The sequence below is a fragment of the Calidris pugnax genome, unplaced genomic scaffold (genome assembly GCF_001431845.1).
Source record: "Calidris pugnax isolate Ruff unplaced genomic scaffold, ASM143184v1 scaffold38, whole genome shotgun sequence".
In the NCBI taxonomy this organism is placed as follows: Eukaryota; Metazoa; Chordata; class Aves; order Charadriiformes; family Scolopacidae; genus Calidris; species Calidris pugnax.
Genome location: NW_015090995.1, coordinates 146,941 through 174,379, shown reverse-complemented (window position 1 = coordinate 174,379; position 27,439 = coordinate 146,941). Strand labels below are relative to the sequence as shown.

The following is a 27,439-nucleotide window of genomic DNA, read 5'->3' as shown; positions in this document are numbered from 1 at the left end:
AAGAGTGAAACTGTCCCCACAGACAGAGCAGCACATGGAAAAGAAACCACATCGTTAACCTGATCTTTCAATCTTCTTTTCAGTGTTAATAGTTTTTTTTAATACCCTCCCATTATTCAGCTTAAATTCGGTTTTAAACAGATTGTAAAGGGCTGTGTTCTTGCAAATTAGTAAAGTAAAAAACCCCAAACCTGCCCGTGCTCCTTTCCTGTGTTCCTAACCAGTACCATGTGCTGCTGAACCGTTTCTTACGGTAAAAAGAAATGTATGTTGAAAAGAAATATATGTTGAAAATCAAGCAGGACCAAGGTAGGTAATGAAACCTTGTTGGCTGAAGTTTAAAATTACTTCCCACCCTACCTGCCTGCGACTAGGAAAAGGCGTTTTGCAGCTCTCCCCCACCCAACTGGAACGGCTCCTTACCAAGTTTCATGACACTCCTGGCAGTTTGGCAACTGACGGTATTTTTAAAGCTCTGCCTCCTGGAACCAAGCGATCGGGAGAAAAATTTCCATTTTCATTTAGAAAATAAAGCAGGAAAGACCTACTCATAATAGTAGAGGGAGGAAGCCTGAAAGCATGAATCCTAAAGGCTTTGAAACTCTAAGGCAAACGGCCAGCTTGCAAACTTTCATGATTTCCAAAACCCTCCGAATTCGGTCTGCCTTTTGTGCGCTGCGGGAACACTCCCTGCCTCCACATCTGGGAATCTCAGGAGTCCTGCTTTTTTCCTTAATGAAATTTTTGCTCCTTCCTGCTAGGATTCATGTTCCCAATAGGCAAAAAATTACAGTTCTAGTCTAGATGACTTCTGCTTTAGATGAAAAACAAACACAAGCATTTTCTGGGTAACAGAGGAAGCCAAAAGTGCTTTTCACCCCACGCTCTCCAGCCTCAGCTGCTCAAAGCACTAATCCCACTGCGCTGTTCAAACCCTCCTGCTTTTTGTCTTAACCTTGAAAGTTCTCCAAAATTCAAGCAAGGATCATTCTTCCAGGGGATCATTTGAAGCTTGGACCATGACTCACAAAAGATGAGGTACATGGGCAGCTCTTGCTGCTGACCTTGGGCCAATCACTTAAACTGGTGGAGGCTTTCCCCATCTAGAAACGAGGATAATCTACCTTTTCCATTAATATTTTTGAGGCTGACAGACTTTGCAGTGAAGCAGAGGGCATAGAAAAGCTTATAAATACTTTGAAATATGGACTTGGAGGCATCACTGTGGGCTCGCCACGCTCTTTTACTCATCCATGAGCAACACTTTGGCTAGAGACGGACCTTTGGTCCAACACAGCACGGCTGGGTTACAACTTCAGCTCTCAAATCCTCTCGTGACCGTGCTGAGACGGAGCTGGGCTGAGTTGGAGGAAGGGAAGGCTTCACCTGAAGTGTTCATCGTGTGCCCTGACCCACCACCACCCCAAGCCACATCCTCTCTGCTTCACTGACCTGCTTGCTCCAACCGCCACGATGGTGAGCTGCGGGCGACAGCAAGGTGGGAGAGGCAAACTGGGGGTGACACTGTTTTTTCCCCAGGAACTTCTTAAATGTCGTATTTAGTTGATCTAGACAATGCTGCAAAGGTTCCTATTTTAGCCTACTCCACAGTCACCTGTAAGTAGGGTGTTCACTGTGTTTCAGACACAAACTCTCCCAAAAAATGCCCTCCTGCCTGAAATGCTTCACCTCCACTGCTGTGGATAACAGCTGAGATACCACTGATGGAAAAAGGGCTCTCTCTTTCTCAGCTTTCCCAACATGTACTGGACACAAATGCACAGATGCACCTCCCTCCCAGGGCAAATCTCAAATTTTTTTTAAAAAAGAAAGTTCAAAACTCTACTTTTCCCCCAGTTTCACCTCATTTCCCCAGTTTTCCCTGCTCAGAATGGGCGGCTGCCACCCCTGTGAAGCTCCTGTGGAGCTCCCCACAGAGCAGAGGTGGGACTTCAGTTCCCTGGCAGCTTCTCCTGCCTCTCACCTGGACTTTGGGAAGACCCTCTTGGCTCCTGTCCTGTCCCTCTCAGCCATTAGGGGCTGTGGCTCGGCACAGACGGAGGTTTGGGATCTCAGCCTCAATTACTGCAGCCAACGCCACTTAATGGGTTTTATTTTTAAAACAACAAATAATAACAGCTGTTCAACAATCATCAACAACCCTACAATAATAAATCAGCCTTCAGTACCTTTTTTTAATACCTCTGCAATGCAAAAAAGCACAGGCTCTGCAATAATACGGCACTGCGTGGGTCTCCCCCACACCATTCAAAAGGTCCAGCACGTCAAACAACGAAGCCTGCCCTGAGAACCACTTCAAATGCTTTGTATTAAGAATTAATTAAAAGAAACCCAGAAAAAAACTACAGGGAAAAAAAAAATCAGGTTGTATAATGCTAGTCCCAAGTGATGTTTCACACTGAAAGGCCACCCTACATGTGGAGAAGAACAAGCTTATCATGAGGCTCACAGTCCTATTTCAAAATTCAACCCTAATTAGGAAGTCATGACCAGCTCCTGCATAACATAATAATTTGCAGAGGCAGATAAAAGTAAAATAGTCAAATAAAAAAAGCCCCTTTTGCCTAAGAATCCAGTTCTGGGAGCCAGAGAGAGCTGATCATTTCATTGTGCTGGTTAATATTATATGTGATTTATATAAAATCTGTAGAAATGTGATGTATCAATTTGCAGCTATACCCAAATGGTGCATAAAATCACCAAATGGCACTGTTCCAACATTAGCTGACCTGTAATTATTATATATTTAGACCGCTGAATGCATACACTGTATATAGAGGACATTTTACTTGAATAGGCACTGAGGGCTGATAGTCTCGTAATAATCAGAAAGCATGATAAAACAAACATTTTACCAGCCATCTGGATTATTAATCTCCTTCCACTGGATATTCACAAGGACAAAACTAGCAGATAATGTGCCATCCTGGATTCTAGCTCACAATTAAATAATGTGGCAGATTAATGATACAGACAGATCCTTCCAGAGAGCCATTTCTCCAAAACATCTACTCACCAGTGACTTTATAACAAAGACAAGATGAGCAGCCCAACTTGCACCAAAATCTGGTACCAGACAGTGGTACTACAGTGTCATTAGCCCAGCAACAACCGCGAGGGCAAGCAGGAGGCCCCAATAACCCTACAGGGGGTTGTCTCTTCTCCCAAGGAACAGGTGATGGGACAAGAGGAAACGGCCTCAAGTTGCACCAGGGGAGGTTTAGGATGGATATCTGGAAAAATTTCTTTACCAAAACGGTTGTCAAGCATTGGAACAGGCTGCCCAGGGAAGTGGTGAAAGTTCCCATTCGTGGAGGTATCTAAGGAAGTGCAGACATGGTGCTGAGAGACATGGTTTAGTGGTGGCCTTGGCAGTGTTAGGTTAATGGTTGGACTTGATGATCTTAAAGATCTTCTCCAAAGTAAACATAATTCTATGTGATGCACAATTGGGAAGATCGAAAGCTCAGCTGCTCCAGCAGCTCCTTGCAGAAGTCCTGCCAGGCTGAGGAAGCCACTGCTTCGTTCGGGGGAAGGACCTTTCTTCATGACCAGTTTGGCAGAGGAAGGGGCTGTGAAGACTTCTGATGGGTCTGCCTGATTCAAAGAATGGCTTCAAAAGAAAGTTTTGCACCTGTGAGCCAGCTCCTACGAGGAAGGGCCCGAGTGCTGGCATTTGAACCTTTGGGGATCTGAGGATGCTGAGCTGCCTGAGTGGCAGGAGCTGTCACGTTAATGGCAGCTGCAATTAGCACAGGCAGCACTTGGATGCTAAAATGCTGCTTGACTTTAAAAAACACACAAAACCAACCCACAATTTGTCTGCAGCGCATCCTGGCGCTGTGGAGTGCCGCTCGCCCTGTGCGCGATACCTCTCCACCAGGAGCTATTTTTATTCTGGATTTGCCACAGGAAAACAAAATCTGCTTGAGAAGGCACTGACTGCAGCAGAGACTGCAGCACCGACCCTTCCCTTGGTCCAACAGGTGAAGGCTGCTTCAGCACCAGCCTCTTTTCCCTGGAAAAACCTCACCCAGGTGCCACCACGCCTGGCGCCGAGTAAATGCTAATGCCGTGACTGCAGCAGAAAAGCAGGTGAGTGATGCCCTGGTGTGTCGAGATCCCTGCACGTACAGGGAGGCTGCAAAGGGGGGAAAGAAGCAGACAGGGCAGCAAGATGTGGTGGGGGCTCCTGGAACCACACCTGCACCAGAGAGCACACTCACAACTCCTGGGAATCAAACCCACCCACCCAATAAAGGGTGGGAGCTGCTAGGAATTCAGACAGGACGCGGGTTTAGAGTCTCCTACTAAACAGGGCCTTAAAAGCTTACACCCATTTCTCTAGCGCTTCTCCTTCAGCAGCTTCAGCAGAAGATAAAGTGGGTCGAAGGCAGCTTTCCAGCAGGAAAATCAATCTAAAATTACACCACTTGGGGAGACCCAGGCGGCGATGGGAGAGAAGAAGGAGCGCTGCTGCGCTGATCCACCCTGCGCTCTCTCCTACGTAAGAGGCACAGACCACAGAGCATTTATCACCATCTCTGCTCAAGCCTTCAGAGGACCATCACCCTTCATTCCTGCACCACAGCTCAACAGCCACCAGGCACTACAACCCCAGGTTTGCTCCTTAGCTTTGCTCAGTAAATACAGGGAAGGAAGAGTCACCGCTCTTGAGGTGAGAAGAAACGTACTGTGGAAACTGTCTGCCTCTTGGTATCCAAAGAGATTAAGGAGAGCTTTATAACAAAATCAATCCCCTTCTCTGCCCAGGATGGGTGCATTCTGCTGCGTCCCTTCAGAAAGATTTCACAGCACTAAACATCCATAAGCTCTCATTCTGTTACTTCTTTTTCGGTGGAAATATGTCAGAGCCCGAACACGATGCCATTTGATTTCCTGTGTTTGGAGTCTTTGAATCTCACTTGGGCCATTTTGGAGACTTGATGTTCAGCTCTGCAATGAAAACTTTGTTTTGAGACTTACTGTGTTTTCTAAAGGAGACCTTAAGGTATGACAATTGATCCATTTGCAGTACTGGAGTATTATTCTGGGCTGTAAATTCCTCCCTACCAACATTAAGCCTATTTTTTTCAGTGGATCTGGACGCTGGATGCGCTGGTACGCAAAAAGTCATTTGTACCACATCACGTAAAGACAGCCCAAGGCTGTGCCAGCCACAAAGGAGAAAAGAGCAACAAGTAGCATCACCCCTACAAGTATATGAAGCCCTGTTAAAAATTCCTGCTTTTTTTCCCCCCATTGTGCCTCCCACCCTCAGACCCCTAAAAGTTGGCGGGACACCCAGAACACTGCAGCTAATCACAAGTCTGATGGCTGCACCCCTGTTGTCCAGCATGCTCACTTGATAACATGGGCTAAAATACAACATAGATACCTTCATCTGTCCTAAACCCAGCTCATTATTCACCTTAAATCTAGTTCTAGGGTTCTCATCCACCTCTCTGATGACTTTCATAACTTGCTCTCCAGGTGCAGGAGCTTTCTGCAGGAACCCATTCCCCATCGCTTACCAACTTCACATTTTACTTCTCCTATGTTGTGCTTTTTCTCTTCCTCCAAAAGCATCGCTTCATCATCCAGTTTCTCCTTCAAAGTTCCTGTGCTCCCAAAACTCTATGGCTTTCCTCCCTCCCCCTTTCTTCTAGCCAAGTCTCAAGCTACTAAAAGGATAACTGCAGGTGTTAAGCACAGAGACAACAATTCCTGTACGTGCAGGAAATTAAAGCACGGTTTCTGTTCTCAACCCTCCCAACTCTGCCTGTAAAAGAGGCCAAGGGAATCAGCAGGTTACTGTTTTCCTCTGCACTTGCAAATGTGATTTTTTTCCTGCTATGAGATTTTGTGAGTGCCAAATGCTTTGCCAAAGATTTTCATATGATCTGGATGGAGAGCAAGAAGCGTCAGACGTCTCATTGTAAACTAGGTTTCCAGCCCAGTTTTGTCCTCAGAAGTGATCCAAATGACTTTCAGAGGAATCTGACTTTGCAGTGATCTTCTGCTGCACCCCCTGTTAGCTCCTACAAGAGCCCTGCAGTCTAAAATATCCTGAAATTAATCCTGTCTGGTTCTAGACTTGTCTGCTCGGTCCTGTCATCCCTTATTTGAACTGCTTTTTATCCTCTGCTATGCAACATGTTGTTCCCTTTTCCTCCTGTACTTGCATAAGAGAAATATAAAGGAAAGCAATTATTTTGCAAGTAAAACTAGAACCACCCAGGCTAAATCAGGCAGTTTTCTGGCACCGTCTTAAAAAAGCAGGGCTCAAAGAACAACAGAGAAAAAACCCAGCATCCTCATTACGAAAGAGTGATCAGCTGAATAAGAAACACAAGGAAAAAAAAGGGAGAGAAGAGCAAAGTGAGAAGTGTTCAGGCGAAACTTCAGTCCTTTTACAGGACCCTGAAGGAGCACAAACCTGCCACGATGGTCCTGCAAGTGAAAGAGGGGTTAGAGGTACCTTCTCCAGCGGCCCCAAGGGCTCTGCAGGCACCTGCTTCCAATTACTTACCCAGAAAGACAGAGAGAGAAGGGGGCGGGAGGGGGGAACATGCAAGAATAGAAATGAAGAGGCAAGTGAGCGACCTCAGCCAGCGGAGGAGAGGAGAACATGACAGCCCAAATGGCAGTTGTGTTCTCGGCACAGGCCGGGCAGCGAGTGGGCTGCCTCGTGGCAAGCGCCGAGAAGCGCTGCCTGGAGAAGGCAGCTCTGTCTTGGAAACCCAAAGGGGTGAATTTTCCCCTCCAGCCTCCCTTGCAGAGCTGCAGACAAACTGGGCCAGAACTCTGCTCGCATATTTTTTGAAATGCCTGGGACTTATTTTTAAACGTTAATTATCATTCATGGCAACAAACCCATGCAGGTTCACCCTTTGGGAGCACCCTGGTCCCAAGGCAGGTGGCTGGTCCCAGTCCATGCCAAACAAGTGTCTCCCAGATGGAATAACTGATCCAGCCTCCTGCAGAGCTGATGGAAGGATTGATTTTGTTGGAATAAAATAAAACTGTGGGGTTACAACATCAGACAGAATGGGCAAGAAACTCGCCTGGTAAAGCCATCATGATCCTAAGAACCAAGGTTTGTTCCAGGATGTTGTTCAGACATTTGTGTACAAGTCTGAGATTCATTTATCCCTCTCCTTTGTTTTCCCCAGCTTCTAAAATCACCCTCCCAGCCTTTGAAAAGTGTAGGGAGAGGTAGAAAGTTCAGCCAAGCTCAGTGATCCATGGTTTTGGGCCTCTGAGTAAATGGGCTGGTTTGTTTAGTTGTTTGGTGTGGGGTTCTTTTGAAATCAAGATAGCAAAAAACAAGATCGTTATTAAACCTACCGTGAACAGTATGTTTACGACATCACACACAAAAAGATATTAAATCTTTTCCCCTGAATCACAAAACAAAACAGCACCGGTCAATGCACTGGAAAGTTAAACTGGTCCAGAATATTTCAGCCTTCAAATTAAGCAAAAATAATCAGACAGACAGATTTTTCTAATTCAGCCTTTCAGATGAGATGTGCGAGCGACACAGGTAAGAATATTTTCTGCAAGAAGATTATCATCTTGATCACATCTGATAGAAATCCATTTTCCAAACTCATTATCTCCACTGGCTGCAGGGGCAGACTCATGGTGTCCCATTTAACAAAATATTAAATGCTATTTGTTATTCTGGGCCAGAAAAACAGCATAAACTTTTTTCCTGCAGGCAGCCCAGGCTCCAGTTCCAGTCATGGATCTCTCGCTCTTAGCACTGGCCAGACCTAGGAGAGACACAAGAGCTGCATCGTGAGTACCACAGGGGGAAAAATTGTGCACTGGGGAGGCAGAAGTCAGCAAAGGTGCGGGTTCCCTCGGCGGTGGTCATCGTACATCACTAGAAAACGCCAGGTCATACATTTTAACCCAATTTTCCTAATCCATATGGCTATTTCCCAGACGAAGTGATGTAGTCAAGGATGCTGATGATGCAGGGTTGCTGGAAAGAGGGAGGGTCCAGAGGGAGGGTGAGACAAGCAGAGAACCAGAGCAAACGTGGCATCTCCTCGGGATGCGGCATCATCTTCAGCGAGCGTTTCAGAGAGAGGAGTCTTCCCCTCGACTGCCACACAGCCTGTCAAACTGCCTGGGAAGCTCGGGGGAAAGAGTCATCTTTCACACAATTTTACAAGGTAAAAAGAGGTCTTCATTTTTTGAACCATATCCCCTAAGCTTCTACAGGAATTAAAGCTCTGCTCCCACCTATCGAACCCTGCGCAGAAGGGAGAGGAGAAGGAAGTGCACAAGGTCAAAGCCCACGTCCTGACTCCCCGAGGAAGGCTCGAGAGTGCCCAAATGATGTGGCAGGAGCTGACAATAGCAAAAAGGGCATCTTCTTGTCCCTTGGCTTTCTCAACACATACTGAGCAAAAAAATTAAGTGCTCAAATCCTTCTGATTTGTGAAAGGCCAGCTTGCCACTGGAGGTGGCTGGGTACAGCAAAACCTGCTTCAGCAGAGAAAAAGAGATAAGCAGAATGGTTCCTTGTCCTCTTAAAAAAAAAAAAAACAAACGAACGCAGCTGGTCACAGAGTAATTACTGAAGTAATTTTATATCCAAAACTGCTGAAGAGTCAAAAGGCAGTGGTGCTTTTGGACAACCCCTGTGCGACATGCAGACCAGAAAGCTCTTCAAATGTGGGTTGTTTGTAGCCGGAGTGAACTTTTAGGTCCCACCAGATGATTTCCTCATGGCCCACATGATGCTTAACTGGTTTTCCAAAGAACTGCTTAAGGAAAGAGACAACAACAGACACACAGCAAAGGCTACTCCACATCCCAAGAGCACAAAAAGCAGAGCCTATACCTATTCCAGCCTCCCTCTACCGCACTCTCATTTCTTTTGAAACCTTCTTTGCTCCCCAGAAAGAAAACAGACACACTGGAAATGACATCAAATGGCATCAATGACAACAAACACAGGGACCAGTTCAGTTCCTTGACCGTTCTGAGCAGCGTCGGCAGCGATTCATTGAAGTGGTAAAAAGAAGAAAGTCACTCACCCTCACGAAGCTGGCGGGAAACCATCCTTCTTCATCATCGATCTGACCCCACCACCAGTCCTTGTTGGAAGCATCCAGGACCTTGATAACGTCTCCTGCTTTAAACGCCAACTCCCGGTTGGCCATGGTGACGTGATCCCATACTGCCTCAGCACTTACAATAGAACCACCACTGATCAGCTTTGAAAACAGAAAACCAGCAGTCAATACAAGCTCGGTTCCCCCACGCAAGCACATGCACAGCAGCAGCAGCACAGAAAAAAAAGCGCTCAGCCAAAGTAAAACTGGTTTTCCTCCATCCTGATCCGTCACAGTTTCACCCTCCCATGATGTAACCCAGTCTGTGACCATTTCTACCATTTCTGCCACCATTTCTGCTCCTAAACCATGGCCAGCGAGCACCATGTGCGGATGCCCAGTGCCCCTCGGGTCCCACACGTGGGAAAAGCCACAACTCCCCTGCCACCACCACGCTGCGTTTGTGAGCATGCACATCTGTCAAGGAACATGGCTTTCAGGTACAATTGGGTTAGCAGAACAGAGAGCTGGGAGTTCCTAAAAATGGCAAAACCAAGCGATGGTGTCCTGCAAGGGAATTCAGGTCTCAGAGAAAGTTTGTTCACTTAAAGGATTGACTGTCACTCAAGGGTGAGAAGGTTTTCCATACAAGTCCAAGCCAAGTTTGCAAACATATTTAAAAGAACGGTTTTTTATATTTAAGAGAACACTTTTAAAAAAAAACAAAACCTGAGAGTTCAGTATTTTTTTAGTGCTGGCGATGTACTGAAATCTTTTGAAATCTTCATACACAGCAGATCAGAAGGACACAGTGGCACCTGCCAACCCCTTCCAGACCTGACCTGGAGCCCAGCCCAGCCCCACAGCATGTCCAAACCCTGCTCTGCTCACCCAAAACCTGCTGACAGTGACTGCCGTGACAGCCCTCGGGGTGCTGATACCTGCCCACTAGAAACTGGACTGAGGACAGACTTGTGTCCCACAGGACCTACTTGAACGTCTCTCCACGCGGAGCACACGGTTGCCTTAAAGCTGGACAAGCACCACGGCGGGGACCTGACTGGTTCTTTCATTGCAACCCACCTTATTTTATATTTTATATATTCCTTATATAGATAGATAGATATAAAACTTATATATAGATATAAAACCTATATATACACATAAAACTCCTGATTAATGCGTGTGGGAAGGACTCATCCAAACAGTGATGCTTATGCATCCACAAGACAAATCATCCATCCATACCAGGGCCACCCACTGTTCCTCAGAATGATGGTCATGTCTTTTTTTAACAGAATAATAAATTGTGTTTATGTTTTGTCCACTGCAGGAATTCTGCACTGAACAGGAAGGCTGTCCCAGCAAATACAGACTTTGCCCACACGCTTATGTCAGAGCCATCCTGAACCTGGTTCATTAATTCTGAGACGCACTCAACGTGCACTTGGACGCGCCTCCAAATCAGCATTTCAGCTCAAAAGGAAGAGCTCAGCGCTGCAACCCTTACAGACCTTCCACATGGCAAGACTTTAGCAGCCACAGAAATTCCTTTCCATTTAGGCAAGCAACACAAAGCATAAAGACAATAACCCGGCGCAGCGGTTATCTAAGTGCAGAAGCACTGGGAATGGTTAGAGTGCTCTTAACAGCTCTTTTTTAAGTCTGGCTTCCCAAAGTGCCTGCTAATAACTACCTGCACAGTAAGAACTTGCAGTAAACCTTCCAGCACTGCTGCAGGGTTCTCAGCATAAACGCAGAAGAGCATTCAAGTCCCTACAGGCAATTCAGTCAACAGATTCAAGGACCTGATTTACCATTTTCCTTGAACTGGCTTTCCTTTAAGAAATCAAGCTCCTTAGGTTTGTGACAATTAAAGTTGTGCTTTCAGCTCTTCAATTATTTGTCAGTTATACATAAAATAGCAAGATCTAAGAAAGTCTAACTTGACACTTAGTGCCTTTTATGCTCAAAGCCAAGGTGTATCTAGCCAGCAGACCTCTTCTTCCCGCAGTAGATCAAGTAAAACGATGGTCTTCCTACTTCCGTTTTGTCAAATTGTCCTTCCTAATTCAAAAGCAGCTGGAAAAGAAAAATATGGCTTCTTTGTATATCCCACACCAGCCGCACTGATGACCTGACAGCAGACAGAAAGCAAAGGCTTGGGTTCATAACAAGCTCCCACTGAAGAGTCAAGCAACGGCCCTAATCAATGTGCTGACCTTATGGCAGAGGGCACCTACTGTCTCAGTGTGGGTTTATCTCACATTTGGGCTTTTGATACAGAGCTGAATGGAGCCAGGCACCAGGGGATCACATCCAAAGGAGGGGCAGATGGTGTGGGACCCTCAGGTTGACCCAGCTCTGGGCCCTCACTTAGCAAAGTAGGGTAGCTACATCTGGACAAGTAACAGCTATGAAGGTTGATTTCTGTTTCCAGTGCAACAACTGAATATTCAATCCAGGTAGGGATAAGTTTCAGTGCTTCCTCACAACACCTGTGTTGCTCTAAATCAAGGTTTCTAGATGCTTTCATAAATATCAATCAGTTTAAACCACAAAGAACCCCAAGACAGATCTGGAAGGAATGAAGACTTTGCAGCTGAAGAAACCCCCCTCAATATATTGAAGACCAGTTAACTCATCTGTTAACCAGAACTCATCTGTTCTTCTGCCAGGACCAAGCTCTTCTCCTTCACTAGTGTTTCCCCTTTGACGTAATTATGGACACTGTCTGGCCGGTGGTTTCCCCCCGTTAAACGAGCTCTGCTCTTTCAGCCTTGTCTTGGCAGAGGGCTCTTCCTTCCCTTGAGCATCTCACCAGCCCTTTTAGGCATCTAGATATTTCCCCTGCATCTTTCTTGAACATAGATGAACCAGAACTGTAAACGCTACTCCCAAAGAGACCTTACCAGAGATTTGTGAAACAGCATGAAACATTTCTTACAGTGTCACAGAAATCCTGCAGTAATACAGAACATCTCCCCCTTTTTCCCTTGGCTACCTCCCACCAGCGGCTCACTGTGATCTTGCATTTAGCTTAGCCAAATAAAAGAGGTAGAGTACATTCTCTTTGTCTAGAAAACCAGTTTCCTTGTCAAAAAATAAATCAGGTTAGCCTGACACCCGTTCCTTTTGTTAATGCCATTGGGTATTTTAGTCCATTTTTCACTGATGATGAACCAGGAACAGAGCTATCACGCAGAAGCCGGGTTTCTGCTTTTTCTGCTTCAGCTGACATAGACTTTGCTGTCACTTCACACACAGGCAGTTCTGGGCACAAACTGCCACAGAAACGTCACGGAAACCAAACTTCAGAGGGACTGCGTTTCAGAGCCTTCTAACCTACTTCGCAAAAGTATTTCCTCGCATTTGCGAGCCTGAGGCACAAAATCCCGGCTCTGAGGAGCACGGCTTGGCCAGCAGGAAGGGCTGGCAGGGACTTGCTGAGGGCCAGAAGAACCCTTTTTCTGCTGTTAACGTCGAGATCTGGAAGATGCTTCCAGTGGGTGTCAGGAGCTGAGGTGGCTTTGCAAGGGGCTTCTGGATACTCAAGTAGAAAGGTTGTAAGTTCTTGATTTTGATTGCCTAGTGCCAGCAGATAGAAGCAACCCCCCTTTAGCTGATCCTTTCCAGCCCCGCGTCCATATTGCTAGCCCAAGAAAGGGATTCACAGGCCAGGAAGCCTGCAAGGAAGCCTTGGCCTTCCAAAATACAAATGCAGTTCAGCCTGTGAAAAAAGAATGGCAGCGGGATGGCAGAATTCGAGCTCCAACCATTGCACGTGCTGGGTCCCATTAAAAGAAGGTCAGAGCCTAAAATTAAAAGATCCAGTTTAATTTATTTTGCAAGACATCTTGCTGCATCTGTGAAGCCATCTGACTCTTTCAGGGCAGGGTTACAGAGACAGAACCTGACATCTACAGCAGCCAGAGCCGATGAACTAGAGAAAGGTCGGCATAAAATATTATTTTCTGAGATAATTCAACATAGGAGCTCTTCTCTCCAGAAAGCTCGTGTCTCTTGGTTTCAAATTTGGGTCTTAGCGTTGTGGTCAGACATACTCAGCCAAAGACCCCAAAAGGCACTTTTCTCCTGTAATCTGACATCTCTACCACACAGCATCTGAGACAGTCATCTGGACTCCTTTATAATCACTGAAGAGAAAGAGACACATCTGGAGTGTGATTCATCTTGGCTATTTCAGTTGTTTACCTTCGAGTGAGGTGAATCATGCCCTAGAAATTACTATTTCTCTGTGTTTAATTGGGTGATGCAGAAGTTTACACTTCCAACATCTTACGTTCATCCCATCTACAATTTGGCCATCACTAAAAAAGGGTAACAAACAACTGGATTTAACAATAATAATCACAATAGGAATAGTCAAATATTAAATCACACTCTCCCCGACACAGCAATTTCTCAGTGTGTGAAGGTTCTTGTAAATAAAACTATGTTCTCTGTGCCCATCAGAAGAATTCACAAAATCTCAGCCTTGTAAATTTACAATAATGGGGACTTAGATATTTGGGAAATATCAGAGGAAGAGGGAGACAGTTAAAAGAAATGCAATAGGTGATAACATACATTTGGTTTTGATGTACCCTGAATACTGCTTGTCTTCCAGGTGAAAAGTCCTCGTTCCCCTTTAAATCAATTATTCTTGTCAGTTGGTTGTTCAAACTAAAGAGCCCAAAGCAAAAAGTTCCTCGACGCTTTCACCATGTAACGTCAGTGCAGGAGAAATGCCCACAAGCACTTCTCCACAACAGACCCGAGAATAATTGTTACTGTTTTATGGGAGACTTCAAAGCACCGCCAACCACTCTCTGGCTGGGGCAAAGATAAAACTTTCTCAGTGGGCAGAAGAACCAGATTAACTGCTGGGATGTTGCGTGTCATCTAGGGAGCAGAGTCACCGTTCATCATGGGTCCTTCTTCACCTCCCACCAAACGCTTGGTCACGGCCAAAGATATACCAGGACAGACAAAGGAGGAGCTACTTCCACATCCCAGCGCCACAAATAGATTGACTTAATGAGGAAAAGAAAAAGGGCAAAAAGACAATGTTCTCTCTAATTATATGCACAGCTGACACATTTCTGGCACACGCACTAAGAACATGGGGTATCATCACTGTATCGCCAGGATCACACGCATCCGCCTTTCCAGGGATTTCCAAACAGGTTTCCAAAGCACTCTGTAAACCTCCAACAATTCAGTCACAAACCCTCACTCTAAAGACACTTAAGGCACTCCTAACACTCCTGTACAACAGGTGAATGCTTTCAAAACGGCAAGTCAAGTCAGCGGAAAGGAATTAAATCATTCGTACTTAAGGTCCATGTGGATTTTCCTTTCTCTTCTAGTCTGGTGTTATTTCCAGGATGGAACGTGGCCACTGGAAATACTGAATTACATTAGAGGTGCTGCCAAAATAAAATGACAACAACAACAAACAGTAAAAAAGGGTTTCAGGAGCCTCTGCAAGTCACGGCCTCCGGGATGCAGCACCGTCAGCGTGTGCCAGCCGAGAGCTCCCGAGCCTGGCACAGCACGGCGTGGCACGGCAGGGATGCTGATGGCTGTACCACAGCAAACACAGCCTGCTGTGTCACTGCAGAACCTCTGCCGAGCTCACCCAGCTGCCACTGTCCTCACCAGTGTCAGGAGAGCTTAGAAATGCCCATCTGGGAAATAATCCCACCTCTCTCCTCCTCTCACACTTTGCAAAGGCCTCAGCCAAAAGGGAGGGTTTCTCATTAATGCCCCAGGGGAAGCTTCCAAGGAATATAAGAGAGGAGTTCCAAAGTGGTACTTTGACTCCAGAATTTGCAATTTATGTTTTTTTTCTGGCCATGGCTTTGTGGCACTGCTATCAAGACAAAATAAGTCTCCCTGCCAAAGTAAATAGGAAAATAAAAATAGAAGGAATAACAGGAACAACATGGTTACATGACAGGGTAGAATCACTCTGCCAAACCCCATGACTAGAGCGAGCCTGGACCAAACCTCTCTGACCCCCAGGAGAGAAGGGGAAGGGGGATGCCATGAAAGACCTCCTGCAGCACCTCCCCACCTCCTGTCTCGTGGATGATAGCACATCCTGATGAAAAAAGCCCAGCATCACCACCTGGGATATTTTTCTAAAGCACGTTACAGAAAGTGACCTCTAAACCAAAGTCTACAACTTCTTCCAGGCTGCTGCAGGTTTTGAACCTACCAGCCAGGAACCAGCTGTGTCACTGCAAAGGGACTTTGCTCCAGCTCTCCAAGATGAGACCTCTTGGAAGAAGATTTTGGGGAATGGGTGAGCACCTGCCCCCAGTGCATCTGGTGCATTCTCCCGGACTTCTCGCACTTCCAAAGCCAAGACACACAGTTGGAGCCCAACATCTGCTCCTTCTCAGCAACTGTCTGCAGTGAGGCAGCCGAGTATGAAATGTGTTTTAGTGAAATCAGCCACTACTGCAGTATTTTGCTAAATATTCCCAAATAATCAGCACTTACTGGCTTCTTAGGGGCCAACTTGAAAAAGAAATCAGGAACTTACTGGTATCTGGAGATGGAAATGGATACAATAGCAAAAATCTTTTCAGGGGATGATATGGTTTGAGGTAAGGCCACGCAAATCACTGCTACCTACCCATTCCTCTTCCAGGGATAATCATCGTTAGCTCACAAGATTCTACATTGAGTTTCCAGCACAGAGTTTCTCACTAGTCCAAAATTAACTTAATAAAGAGCCACCTTCTCAAAAAAAACCCAAAGAAATCTACCACAGATCACCATCTCCTTAGAAAATTCAAAGTACCTACAAAGTTCTTAGCACCACGGCCTCTGGGTAATATGAATAATCCCAAGGCAAGCATATATTTCTCTGTTAGATCTTCTACTAATGCATCAACAGAGTTATAATAGTAAAAAAACCCAAAAAAGAGCTAGGTAATTCCCTTTGAAATCAGCATTACATAAACTATGTGCTCCTCCTCAGGAGCAGGACAGCAGGAAGAGGGAGAAGACTGCGAAGGGGAGATGGAGAAACGTGGTGGAACTATGCCATTTGTTCAAATTGTTCTTGTACAGACAAGCCCTCTATTCAGACAACATAAAAGCACTGTAAAATAACAATAGCATTTCCCATTGTATTCAACAGGCCCTTCCCTAACAGCAGCAGCCAAAACATCTTCAAACAAGAATATACTGTGAATGCCAGCTCCCTGTAAAGAAATCAATGCTCAGAGTGACCCCAGTAGAAGAGGAGATACAAACGATCTGTAAACCTCCAGCCAAATGAGAATTCCACTTTGCCTCCCGTGTTCCCAGAAGAAAGGCACCTCAGGCTGCTCTACCCTCCCGTGTTTTAATTGCATTGCTCCCTCCTGAGCACTAACGCTTCCAACGCAGATTGATAGGGCTGTTAATCACGGGGCCATTTATTGCAACAGCGATGCCGTCATCTCAAAGATTTCCCAAGGAGGGCTTCCATAGCTCTGCTGAGATACTCGGATGTCCCCCCCATGCAAACCATGTACACGGTATGAGTTTGATGGGGGGCACACCTGAGCTGCACGACCAGAAGCTGCAGCCCATGTTTCGGCCCAAAATTTCACCCGTTTTCACAAGTAGGACAGGTTCGTTCAGTTGATGGAGCAGACAAAAAGGAAGCGTACAAGAAAATGTCACCCCACCTCATCATGTTGTACTTTTGCTCTTGTATCATCCCCCAATAGCTCCTTTGATTGTGTATTTATTTTTAAGCCTCTCGTCAGAAATTATACAAACTGAATAATGCCAAATCATAGTGAATTCGCCGCACAGCTCATTCACAAAACAAATGGGAGGGCATTTCCACTTGATTTGCTTATTCTCTGAAGAGGTGCAATCACACAAAGGTTAAGCACGAGGCAAAGAATTTCCCTTTCTGCTTTCAAGCCCTTTGATGAGTTTGACTAATGGCTGGATTTCAGCTGAAAGAGGCTGATTGGAGGGAGAGAGCCTCTGACATCCCCATGTTCTGCAAAGACTGTCACACTTGGTTGGAAGCTTTATATATAAATCTAAAGGTGGAGAATCAGTACAGACTTAAAGGTTCATTAAGAACCTTACTATATTTTTCATTGATTTAAATTTTCTTGAAAGAATATCGTCTGGCACACATTAAATCACCTGGCCTCCTGCAGGGTACAGCATTATTTCTCTTCTCCACCTTATTATGGTTATTGACCATGTCATTCCTACTAATAATAATAGCTGCAACACAGACCTGCGTCCAGTAACTGGAGAGCTGAGAGTGCCCATAAAATCAAGGCAGCAATGAGGAAAAGGGCCAGTAACAAGGCAGAGTTACCCCAATAAGGCACTGCCCGTGTGGTTTTTAATTGGCTCTGGAGCACCGGTGAGCCCTGGGCTTTGATGGGGCATATGTCACTGTAATTGCTTTCCAATCCCTTTTGCGTACCGGGCACATTAAGCCTCCCCTTGCCTGATGACATATCTTTCATGTCCACTAATTACAAATAACCACCAACCATAATCTTTTAACTCAGATAAATTATGAGATCGGGTCTAGGACTCAAAGTTTAAACTGCTCCGGGGAAAACAGCACCTTCTGTCAAACACAGCCCGAGCGGCTCCCAGCACCGACCTGACTCGGGGCCAACAGGGTCTGTCAGCACGAATTCCTCACCACAGCACACAAAAAACGAACGGCTAAATACTCTTCAAGATGCAAACCTGAAATACCTGCACAAATCCCAGTCTTCTGGCCACAGAAGGGACCCCCCCCACATTCCTACCCGAAGGGTGTAACTGCCTCTAAGTCCTAGAGCTGTCCGGGAAATCCTTCCCGTGATCAGAGGGGCAGAGCTGGGATTTGATTTCTTTATGCCCAGTTTAATTTTACTGGGCTGAGGCTGCAACAGGCAGTAATGAGGGGGGACACAGCCAGGATTACTGAGCAGCATTTCCAGCTTAATAAAGCATCAGCCCAGCCCCGCTGCTCGCTGTGGCAGCAACCATGGTGCCAGATAACATCGAAGCGCTGTGTCCGGACCGCTGCAGGACCCAGGGAAGGACTGATACAGTTCTCTCTCAATTCCCCAAGCTGCAGAATAACACAGAGAAGCAAAACGGATATTACAACACAGATACCAATTAGGCTCTAGGAACGTAGAGTGAGGGGCACGAGGCTGCTGTGGGACACTGAGCCCCTGAGCTGAGGGACCCAGCGAGGAGGTACATCTGCACAGACACCATCCCGAGCACCCCCGTGCCCACAGTGTAACTCATCCACAACCTCAAAACCCATTCATGGATAACCAAGACATGACTGGAAATGACAGGAAAGCCAGTTCTAGACTCATTTTACTCACGAAACCTGTCCTTAGTGAAACTGGAATGCAAAAGTCTCCTCTCCCACGGAGCTGACTGTGGGCAAACTGAGTTCATCTGAGCAACCAAATAGTTTTCGTAGGGAGGGAAGATGAAATTGGAATTGCTCTGAGGAAGGCAAGAGCATTTGATGGTTTAGAGATTATTTATTTGAAAATGCACATCACCTGTTACTCTGGGGCGTGGGAGTTCCCAAAACAAAAAGGAATTTAGGAGCAAATTACACAGACTACTCCCAGTGGATTGCATTATTCAACACAACACAACTCACAAAGGCAACAGATCTGCACAGCCCAGATGTAGGGTCTTTGCCCATGAAGCTGCAGGAGACCTGCCATCAGCGGGTGACACACAGACACACACACACAGGCACACACACCACGACTGCTGAGTGCAGCAGCTTCACTTATCTACAATCAGGCATTCACAGTGAAATGAATAAAGTGACAGGACCAGAACTAATGAAAGCCTAAGTAGACACTTTGTCCTATAAAAGCTGACACAGTTGGCCAGGGTCTAAAAATCATGAAAGGAAATTAATTCAAATGTAGGGATGTTAATGAAAAACAGAAACATTACTCCTGGATGGCCAAGTACAAGGAACAGGCAGCAAGAGCCCCTTCGTTATATCAATCACTGCAATGTCTTTTAAAACACCTTTTAAAAATGAAGTAGACACCTGGATTATGTCACATTAGACCACAATGTATCAAAACACATCATCACTCATAGACTTAGCAATGTGTAATTCCCATATATTGACATTGTAGTATGATGCCAAAATGATAAGATTTAAAAAAAGATATTTTTTAGTAAGTGATGAGAACTTGCAACTTAAAGTAGTGGCTGTTATTAGTGCAAATCAGTGCCCAGGCCAGATTAAAGTCCAGATGAATGTATTACAGTGATTACACTCACTGCTCAGGCTCCTTATTTGCTGTTCTGATCTCTTGATTTCTTAGCATAAGTCGCTGCAGCTCACGTCTAATACAGCCAAGGTGTGGCTTCTTGGCAGATGAGCAAAAGAGGGGAATGTCATCTACAAAATGGTTTGCAAACCCTAAGCTTACAGAAAAGTTTAATTAAATGCAAGCTCAAAGTGAGCAATGGCTGGAGAAACAACACACGACCCTCAGAAACCACCCTTGGCTTTCAGGGATTGCGCAGGGGCAGAAGCTGCCCTGGCTCAGGCAGCTGCCAGGAGGGGCACCCAGAGTAAGAAATTACCAGAAAAAACCTCTGGCCCCTAAATTATGATCTTCAAGAGAGTGACTCCAGCAAAAACACATGTCTTCCTCACGTCTTTCAGTATTACAGCACCTGGACCAAAAAGCAGTGAGAGGCATCCTGAGCTCAAAGGAAACACCTGGGTGAGCAGGCTCTGCCGGCCACCACCCGACGCGTGCCATCAATAACGCAACAAAAGCCCAGCAAGACAGAGCTTGAGTCATTATAGCAACCACATCTCACATTTACACCTCACCTTTCGTCTGCATCCACTCCTGAGTGGGCAAACAGGCAAGAACTTAAAAGCTTCTCCCCATGGGATTCCTGTTAAGCTAAACCCCGGGATGTCCTCTGCCTCCCCAAGCCCCGAGCAAACAAGCCCAGGGTAGGCACAGTGCCCTGGGTTGGCTTTGCCTCCACAGGCCAAGAACCTCTTGCTATATGCACTCACAGAATCATAGAACGGTTTGGGTTGGAAAGAGCCTTAAAGCCCCCCCAGTGCCACCCCCTGCCCTGGGCAGGGACACCTCCCACCAGCCCAGGTTGCTCCAAGTCCCCTCCAACCTGGCCTTGGACCCCTCCAGGGATGGGGCAGCCACAGCCTCTCTGGGCAACCTGGGCCAGGCTCTCACCCCCCTCACACCAAACAAGTTCTTCCCCACATCTCATCTCAGTCTCCCCTCTTTCAGTGTCAAACCCTTCCCCCTCCTCCTAGGGCTCCCCTCCCTGATCCAGAGTCCCTCCCCATCTCTCCTCGCGCCCCTTGAGGGACTGGAAGGGGCTCTAAGGTCTCCCTGGAGCCTTCTCTTCTCCAAGCTGAACCCCCCCAACTCTCTCAGCGCCCCCTCCCAGCAGAGGGGGTCCAGCCCTGGCAGGACCTTCATGGCCCTCTGCTGGAAGCATTTAATGTCCTTACTTTTTGGGGAAGCAGCACACTAGGCACGGGAAAGGAGAGGAGCAGCAGAGCGAGGTGGATGGTCCAGCACATTCCTTTCCTCCCTTGGTTTCAGCAGAGTATCTGGCATTATAATCTTATTCCCATCTAACTGACTTTGCATTACCATAGTTTTTTTCCTACCAGAAGCTCAATGGACAATCCTGGATGTAAGAGCTTGTCTCATCAGTCAGGTAATAAATTGATGCTAGTTAAGTGTGCGTAACTCTCTTGTAGATTGGCATCAGCCCCTGTAAGCCTATTACATGGATTGGCCAGATCAGCACGGGGATATGCAGCATTCCACCTCTAAGCTGCTTTTCTCAATTCAGGTTAGGAAATGAATGAAAGTCACCATCTGATGCCTTCTCAGATTTTATGGAAAATCGCCACACTCAAAATGTCCTCTTTAATGGAATAATTCAAAGCAGACACTTCCCACAACCCTCCTCCTCAGATGGACTGCAGCTTGGATCTATACTTCTCAGACTCTAATTAGAACAGGGTGGAAAACCCCTAATGCCAGGTCGTTTTTCAAGTTATCAACACTCATGTGAAACATGAGTTATCCCCGCAGCCTCCCGGGCTGCTCAGGGAGCCAGCAGCTATCTCTGTGACACAGCAAGAGAGCAGCCACCACCATGGGCATGCTCCTGCGCTCCCTCAACCCCAAACCCCCTGTGCAGGGCAGAGCCTTGGCAGCAGCTACGAAAAGCCCAGAGCAGGTAACAGGAGCTTTGCCCAAGCACCTGGTAAGAGTGAGTCCAGCCAGTGCTGTGCTGGTGCTTATTCTAATTTGCACAAATCTCAGAGAGCATGGTGTGATGCACCTTGGGCTCCACCGATGCCAAACTGGTGTTATAGAATCACAGAATCACATGGGGTTGGAAGGGACCTCTGGAGATCATCTCCTCCAACCCCCCTGCCAGAGCAGGGCCACCCAGAGCAGGTCCCTCAGGAACGTGTCCAGGCGGGTTTGAATGTCTCTAGAGAAGGAGACTCCACCCCCTCCCTGGGCAGCCTCTGCCAGGGCTCTGCCACCCTCACTGGAAAGAAGTTCCTCCTCATGTTTAGGTGGAACTTCTTACATTCAAGTTTGTGCCCATTTCCTCTAGTCCTGTCCCTGGGCACCACTGAAAAGAGCCTGGCCCCATCCTCCTGACACCCACCCTTTCAGTATTTATAGGTGTTGATGAAATCCCCCCTCAGCCTTCTCCTTTCCCGACTAAATAGACCCAAGTCCCTAAGCTTTTCCTCATCAGAGAGATGCTCCAGGCCCCTCAGCATCTCTGTAGCCCTCTGCTGTCCCCTCTCCAGCAGTTCCCTGTCCTCCTGGAACTGGGGAGCCCAGAACTGGACCCAGTGCTCCAGCTGGGGCCTCCCCAGGGTGGAGTAGAGGGGGAGAATAACCTCTCTTGACCTGCTCCTGTCATCTCTCCATTGTTTTATAACCGGCCCCTTCCCCTCTCTCCAGGTCACGCTGCACAAGACACGTGCGAGTCCAATCCCTCTCTGTTCCACCTCTTATTCAAAAAAGGCTGTATTTGCTGTCTACTATAACAAAGTGATCACCTGGATGGCGCTGAAGAAAGCGGTTACGAAGCAAGATAATTCTATTCAAAGTCTAGGGGGCAAAGTTGTCACAGATGAAATATCATTGTCTATTATCTGTTGGCAAACGCGGTACATAATGGCAGCCACTCAACTTAATGGCTTACATTCCAGCTCCTTCAAATGAGCCCATCACCGCTGTATGTAATCACAGTATATATTTAAAAGTATAATTTCCATCCAAAAAGACCATAGCTGGAGCAATATGACTCACACGGTTCCCTGCGCATCAGGAAGCATGTCATGAAGACTGGGAATTTGTGAGCCCGTTACCATCTGTGTACAAATGAGGCCGTGGACATGATTCTTCAAACCGGTTGACGGCAAACTCCCTCTGACATAAATGGCAATTTGGAGGCTGCTGAGCCCCAAAAGGCAGGCCCTTCGCCTCTGCCCCCCAGAGAACAGAAACCAAAGCTGCACGCCAAGTAAAGGGATACAAATATTAAAGAGAAACGCAATGGAATTAAAAGGCATCTCTCCCCATATACCTATTCCAGCACTTCACAGCTCAATAGTTACAGCTGCAAACTCGGTTTCATTTCTGCCGTAACAAAATCATCTCCACAGCATAATTAGTGTGTTCATGTTAAAATGGGTCCAAACGCACGGAAAGAGGCATCCAAATATGATTTGTTTTTCAAGGCAACGTGATGTCTTCCCTGGCTAGTAGATCCGACTCATTATGGAACAACAAGAACCGAGCAAACTATTTGCAGCAAGCGTTTGCTGAGTTTAGAAGCCTTTCCTCCTTGCTGAATTACCCAGCAACAGACTGGTTTTCACATTATTATTTTTTACCTCCTGTGATTTGACAACCTTTTTTAGTCTAACTCGGCTATGCATTGCTTACAAACTATCTGTTCTGTAACTACTGCTTAAAATAGTGACTGTTCCTAATTTCCTTAATGGCTCAATGAAGTCACCTGGCACTGTGCTGTTCCTGGACTGGGGGACTATCACGCTTACACACAATTTTCAAGATATCTGGATTGAACATTCATCTGAGCAGATATTTGCACTAGGATTTGCAACACTATCTTACGGCAAACATCTGAGTTGTCTGAAGGGGTTTTGAATGAATAATTTTCTGCATTATTCACTTACCTCTAGAAATAACCCTCCATCTGTTCATGGAACAGCTCCTTTTTTCTTACTTAGGTAAAATGAAGGTCACGCAAGTGAAAGAAAAATTTGCACTTCCCCAACACCCTACAACCACACACATCTACACAAACACTCTCGTACCTGGGCAAGGTCATTAACGAGTCAAAGAAAGAAATACAGCTGTCAGGTTAAGGGGAGTGAGTAATCACCTAGTGCATCATTGCTGCGACAAGCACCCCAGGACACGGGCTGGAGTCAGAACATGTCCTTTGCAATTAATCATTAATCAGGACGCGTTAAGACAAAGAAGTCAAACGGCAACTCCAAAGGTGAACCAAAACATTACTTTTAAAACACCTACGCTTTAAAAAAAAAAAAAAAACCAACCAAAACAGGCAACTCTCAAATCAGAGGGGAAAGGCAAATGGAGCGTATATAAAATCCACACCAGCCTCTGGGTGGAAAACATCCAATTCATACTGGGACATGATTCACCCCAGAAGAACTGGCAGCAGCGCAGCTCACGTGAAGCTAATCCCTGGCTGCGTGGGCTTTGCTGGTCGGGGAGATCTTTCCTTCCCTTGGCCTGTCCCATTTCATTGACCTCTAGAGGACTGGAGTGAGCCCAGGCTGCTTGGTATGAAAATAACAGGGCACTGCTCGTGCTGGGCCTCACTGGTTCCCCACACAGAGCTCCTCTCCCCTCCATGCTTGGGACAACCGTTAGAAGAACCAGCCATTTAAAGTAGTCAGATAATCCTCGACCCACGCGCTGAGCACTTATGGTCGTGGTTAGTGCTTGAGGAGCATGTTAAATGCCAGTCCTGCTCTGGTTTCACTGCTCAGAAATGGTATGTAGGAGCAGAGGAGGACCACGGACCCCAAGGCTCATGCTCTGAAGAAATGCAAACAACTTCTCAGCGCAGATCTTCAAAGTATCTAAACCTTTCTCATTTCCCTGTAATATTACTCTGCTTAATTCTGTGTTGAGCAGAGCCAGCCTTGTGTGTACTGTATGGCTCTGTCCTTACTCGAATGCATGGTCACACCAAAGTCAAAGGGAACATCTGCAAGCCTACATTCACCACATACATCGGGTTCTTGCTTCAAGGAATATATAACCCCAGTGTCTGATGTCTCAGCCGATTTCCATGTTCCTTTCAATTTTCAAAGGAAAATTTTCAGAGCAAAACTAGTGTAAAATATGAGTGACAGTCCAGGAGGTTGCTACACACAGGTACAGACAGATTTGAGGGTGAACATTGACAGCCCAACTTGGATTTGGACTACAACTTGCCCAAAAGCAAGGCTACAAGAGCTCTGGGAATTCACAAGGTATTTAAGATGAAGACTGACACGAGAGAACATTAAGTGGTAGTGAAATATGCTCAAATCAATGAAGTAAAATATTTTAGCTAGAACTATTTTGACTAATTGCTGAAAAAAAAGAGCGTGTAGCCCTTACTGCTCTGCAGCCCATTTAATTTCTCTTTCCATGATTGGAGCAACTTCCAAATATTCCCAAGGCTTTAAAAGGTGCTGTGGCCAGGCCTGTCTTTCTAATCCAACATCATCAAGATGGTGGATTAGATACCATTTGTTGAAAGCATCCAAGATGTTCTCCTTGGGAAAGTACTTGGTGAGCACTCTCTTAAAGACATCTGGTAAGGAATTTTTACTACTGGCCTAGATATGTACTGCACCTAGAAGAATTAAGTGGCTCTAAGGAGCTTTTAGGCTAAGTAAATCCTCATTTAAACAAGCCCTGTGCAAATGGATAGGGGCTCAGATTGCCTGCTTTGTTTCTGTTTTACACTCCCTCCACTCAGAGAAAAAGAAACAGGAAAGATGGAATGTGATCTGTCTCTCGCAGGTCTCCATCGCACTGCACTCCTCACATCTCACCACTTTTCCCTCCTATAGCACTGGCACGGAAATAATAAATTATCTTACTCTCACAGATTCTCACCTTATTTTTTATGGCCAGCGTTTGCTCAAAATGGCAGCTGCCTTCATTCAAAAGGGCACAGCTGGAACGGCCAGGGAGAGTGTCCAAAGGGAAGAAGTTTGGAAAAGAGTTGACGCAGTGGAGAAATTTGGCCACGGTGGCACTACATGGCCAAAGGGTGCCACGGGCAACAGTGCAAGCAGCACAGTGGTCAAGTATGATGCTGGGGAAAAAACCCATCTCCTTGCTATTTCCTCCATAATAGGTGGAATTAGGGAGAACCTGGACATCTCAAAACCATGAAGAGATTTTTTCCTTGGGTTTATGTTTGGACAAGGAATGATTCAGGTCCAGCTCAGAGGAGCTTGGCTTTGAGGCTGTGGTTCAGCTGAACACAGAGACAGAGGTCCCCTCTCACCATCTCCCAGTCAAGGGACTTTGCCATTTTGTCACCTTTGAAGCATCTTGCCTGGTGGGAGCCCAAACTATAAGGGCACCAATGTGGGACGATGAATTCAGGTTGGGAGACTTAGAAATGAGCAGGAAGTGACTGGTTCAAACCCAACTCTAGAGAAGGTCAGAAATCTCAAAGGTTGCCTTCATAGCTCAAGTCCTGGTTTTTTCAGACCTAAAACTTGAGAGAAGAGACTGTCCAAAGTTTGCTACTGCCTCAACGGAAACTCTGTCATTTCTACAGTGACATGATGGAAAAAAAGATAATTTCCCCTCCAGTTCAGTTGCAGTCTTTGATAATCTGGATCACAGATCGAGTTTGCTGTTACAGAGGCTCAGGGACACCGCAATGTTGTGCAAAGCAAGAAAAAAGGAGTACAAGAAACTAGAAATGGGACCCACCATTTGTTGCGGTCTCTGATTATCTTTACGTCTTCACTGCCATGTGGAGGAGGCGATATTATTCACTAAAATTCCCTGATAATATCAAACAGGAAAACTTTGTGAATGTATCTGAGAACCACGAAATAAAGCTAATAAACAGGAGGGGAACTCATTCCAAACCCATATTCAATGGGAGAGATGCTCACGGGGCAAGGAAGCACAGTGGCAGGAAATCAGAGGAGTCTGAAATCCTCTGAAATGAGAGAGAGATCCGCAAGAAGCTGTAACAGTCCCTCCTCCCATGGCTTGTTCTGCACGAAGCAACTCATTTCAGACAGATATTGACAGCGTGGGAGGGATTCAGAGAAAAGCAACAAATTTTATCAGAGGTTCTGGAAGGATTAATACCCAGAAAGAGATTAAACCTGTTAAAAGCTCAGCTAAACTACCATTTCAGAGACTGTGGAGGCATAGTTTAAATAGTTGCAGGAGAGGTATTATTTATGTATAATGGGAAGAGCGAGGAGTCTGAAATGGAGAAAGGCTCCATTTTAACTATCTAAAAATCAAACCACCAACAAAAGGATTTAAAACAAAGCATCTACAAGGTGAAGAAGCCTTTGAACAAGAAATAAATTAAACAAACTAAACATGGTGCTGCTGAAAGCTCACGGCAAGTTGCCACAGTAACTCCCTCGAATTCTTCCACCTGGTTGTGCTGAAGGGCCTGTGGCTTTCTGATCTGCAGCCTCACCTTCTCCACCCTTCTGAGAACTTATTTGTCCTAAAAAGTATGTAAGTACTCGAACGCATTCTCTTTCTCTCCTTAAAAAGGCGAAAAGAATCCCATCTCCGTTATTATTTATACTCTTTGGAAATGCAGCTCCTCAAGCAACTTTTAACAAGGTCAAGTCAGCAGCCATTTAAGGCCAGAGGAGATTTGTGAAGGTTTCAAAGCAGGTCATTTCAGTGCCCAAAACAGCCTTAATTAAATAAGAATATATATAAATACTACATATATCTAAATACTATCCCTTGTTCCCCAGCTGTAAATGGTTTAAGACCTCACACTGACTGCAGACAGAGAGCCCAGGATCTCTTGGTGATGAAGGCAGCAGAGGGTTTGGATGGGGCTGAGCAGAGGACAAGCCCAACAGGACAAATCCTTCAGCCCTTGCACCCGTCTCCATCCCAGGGCTGCTCCTGAGCGGCCACCAAGAGCAAGGGCAGCAAAACTGGGCAACCTTCCACCTCTCTGCTCCCTTCTCCATCTACATGGCA

General features: G+C 46.1%; 1 protein-coding gene across 11 annotated transcripts in view; it reads right to left on the bottom strand.

The window, feature by feature from the left end:
• The window catches only part of ARHGEF9 (Cdc42 guanine nucleotide exchange factor 9), a 191,794-nt gene that overhangs the window by 63,253 nt on the left and 101,102 nt on the right, over positions 1-27,439 (bottom strand). For all 11 annotated transcript variants that reach the window (XM_014955079.1, XM_014955080.1, XM_014955077.1 and 8 more), the window contains one exon: positions 9,081-9,260. In XM_014955079.1, coding sequence (XP_014810565.1) covers positions 9,081-9,260 — 180 coding nt within the window. The remainder of the gene's footprint in view (positions 1-9,080; positions 9,261-27,439) is intronic.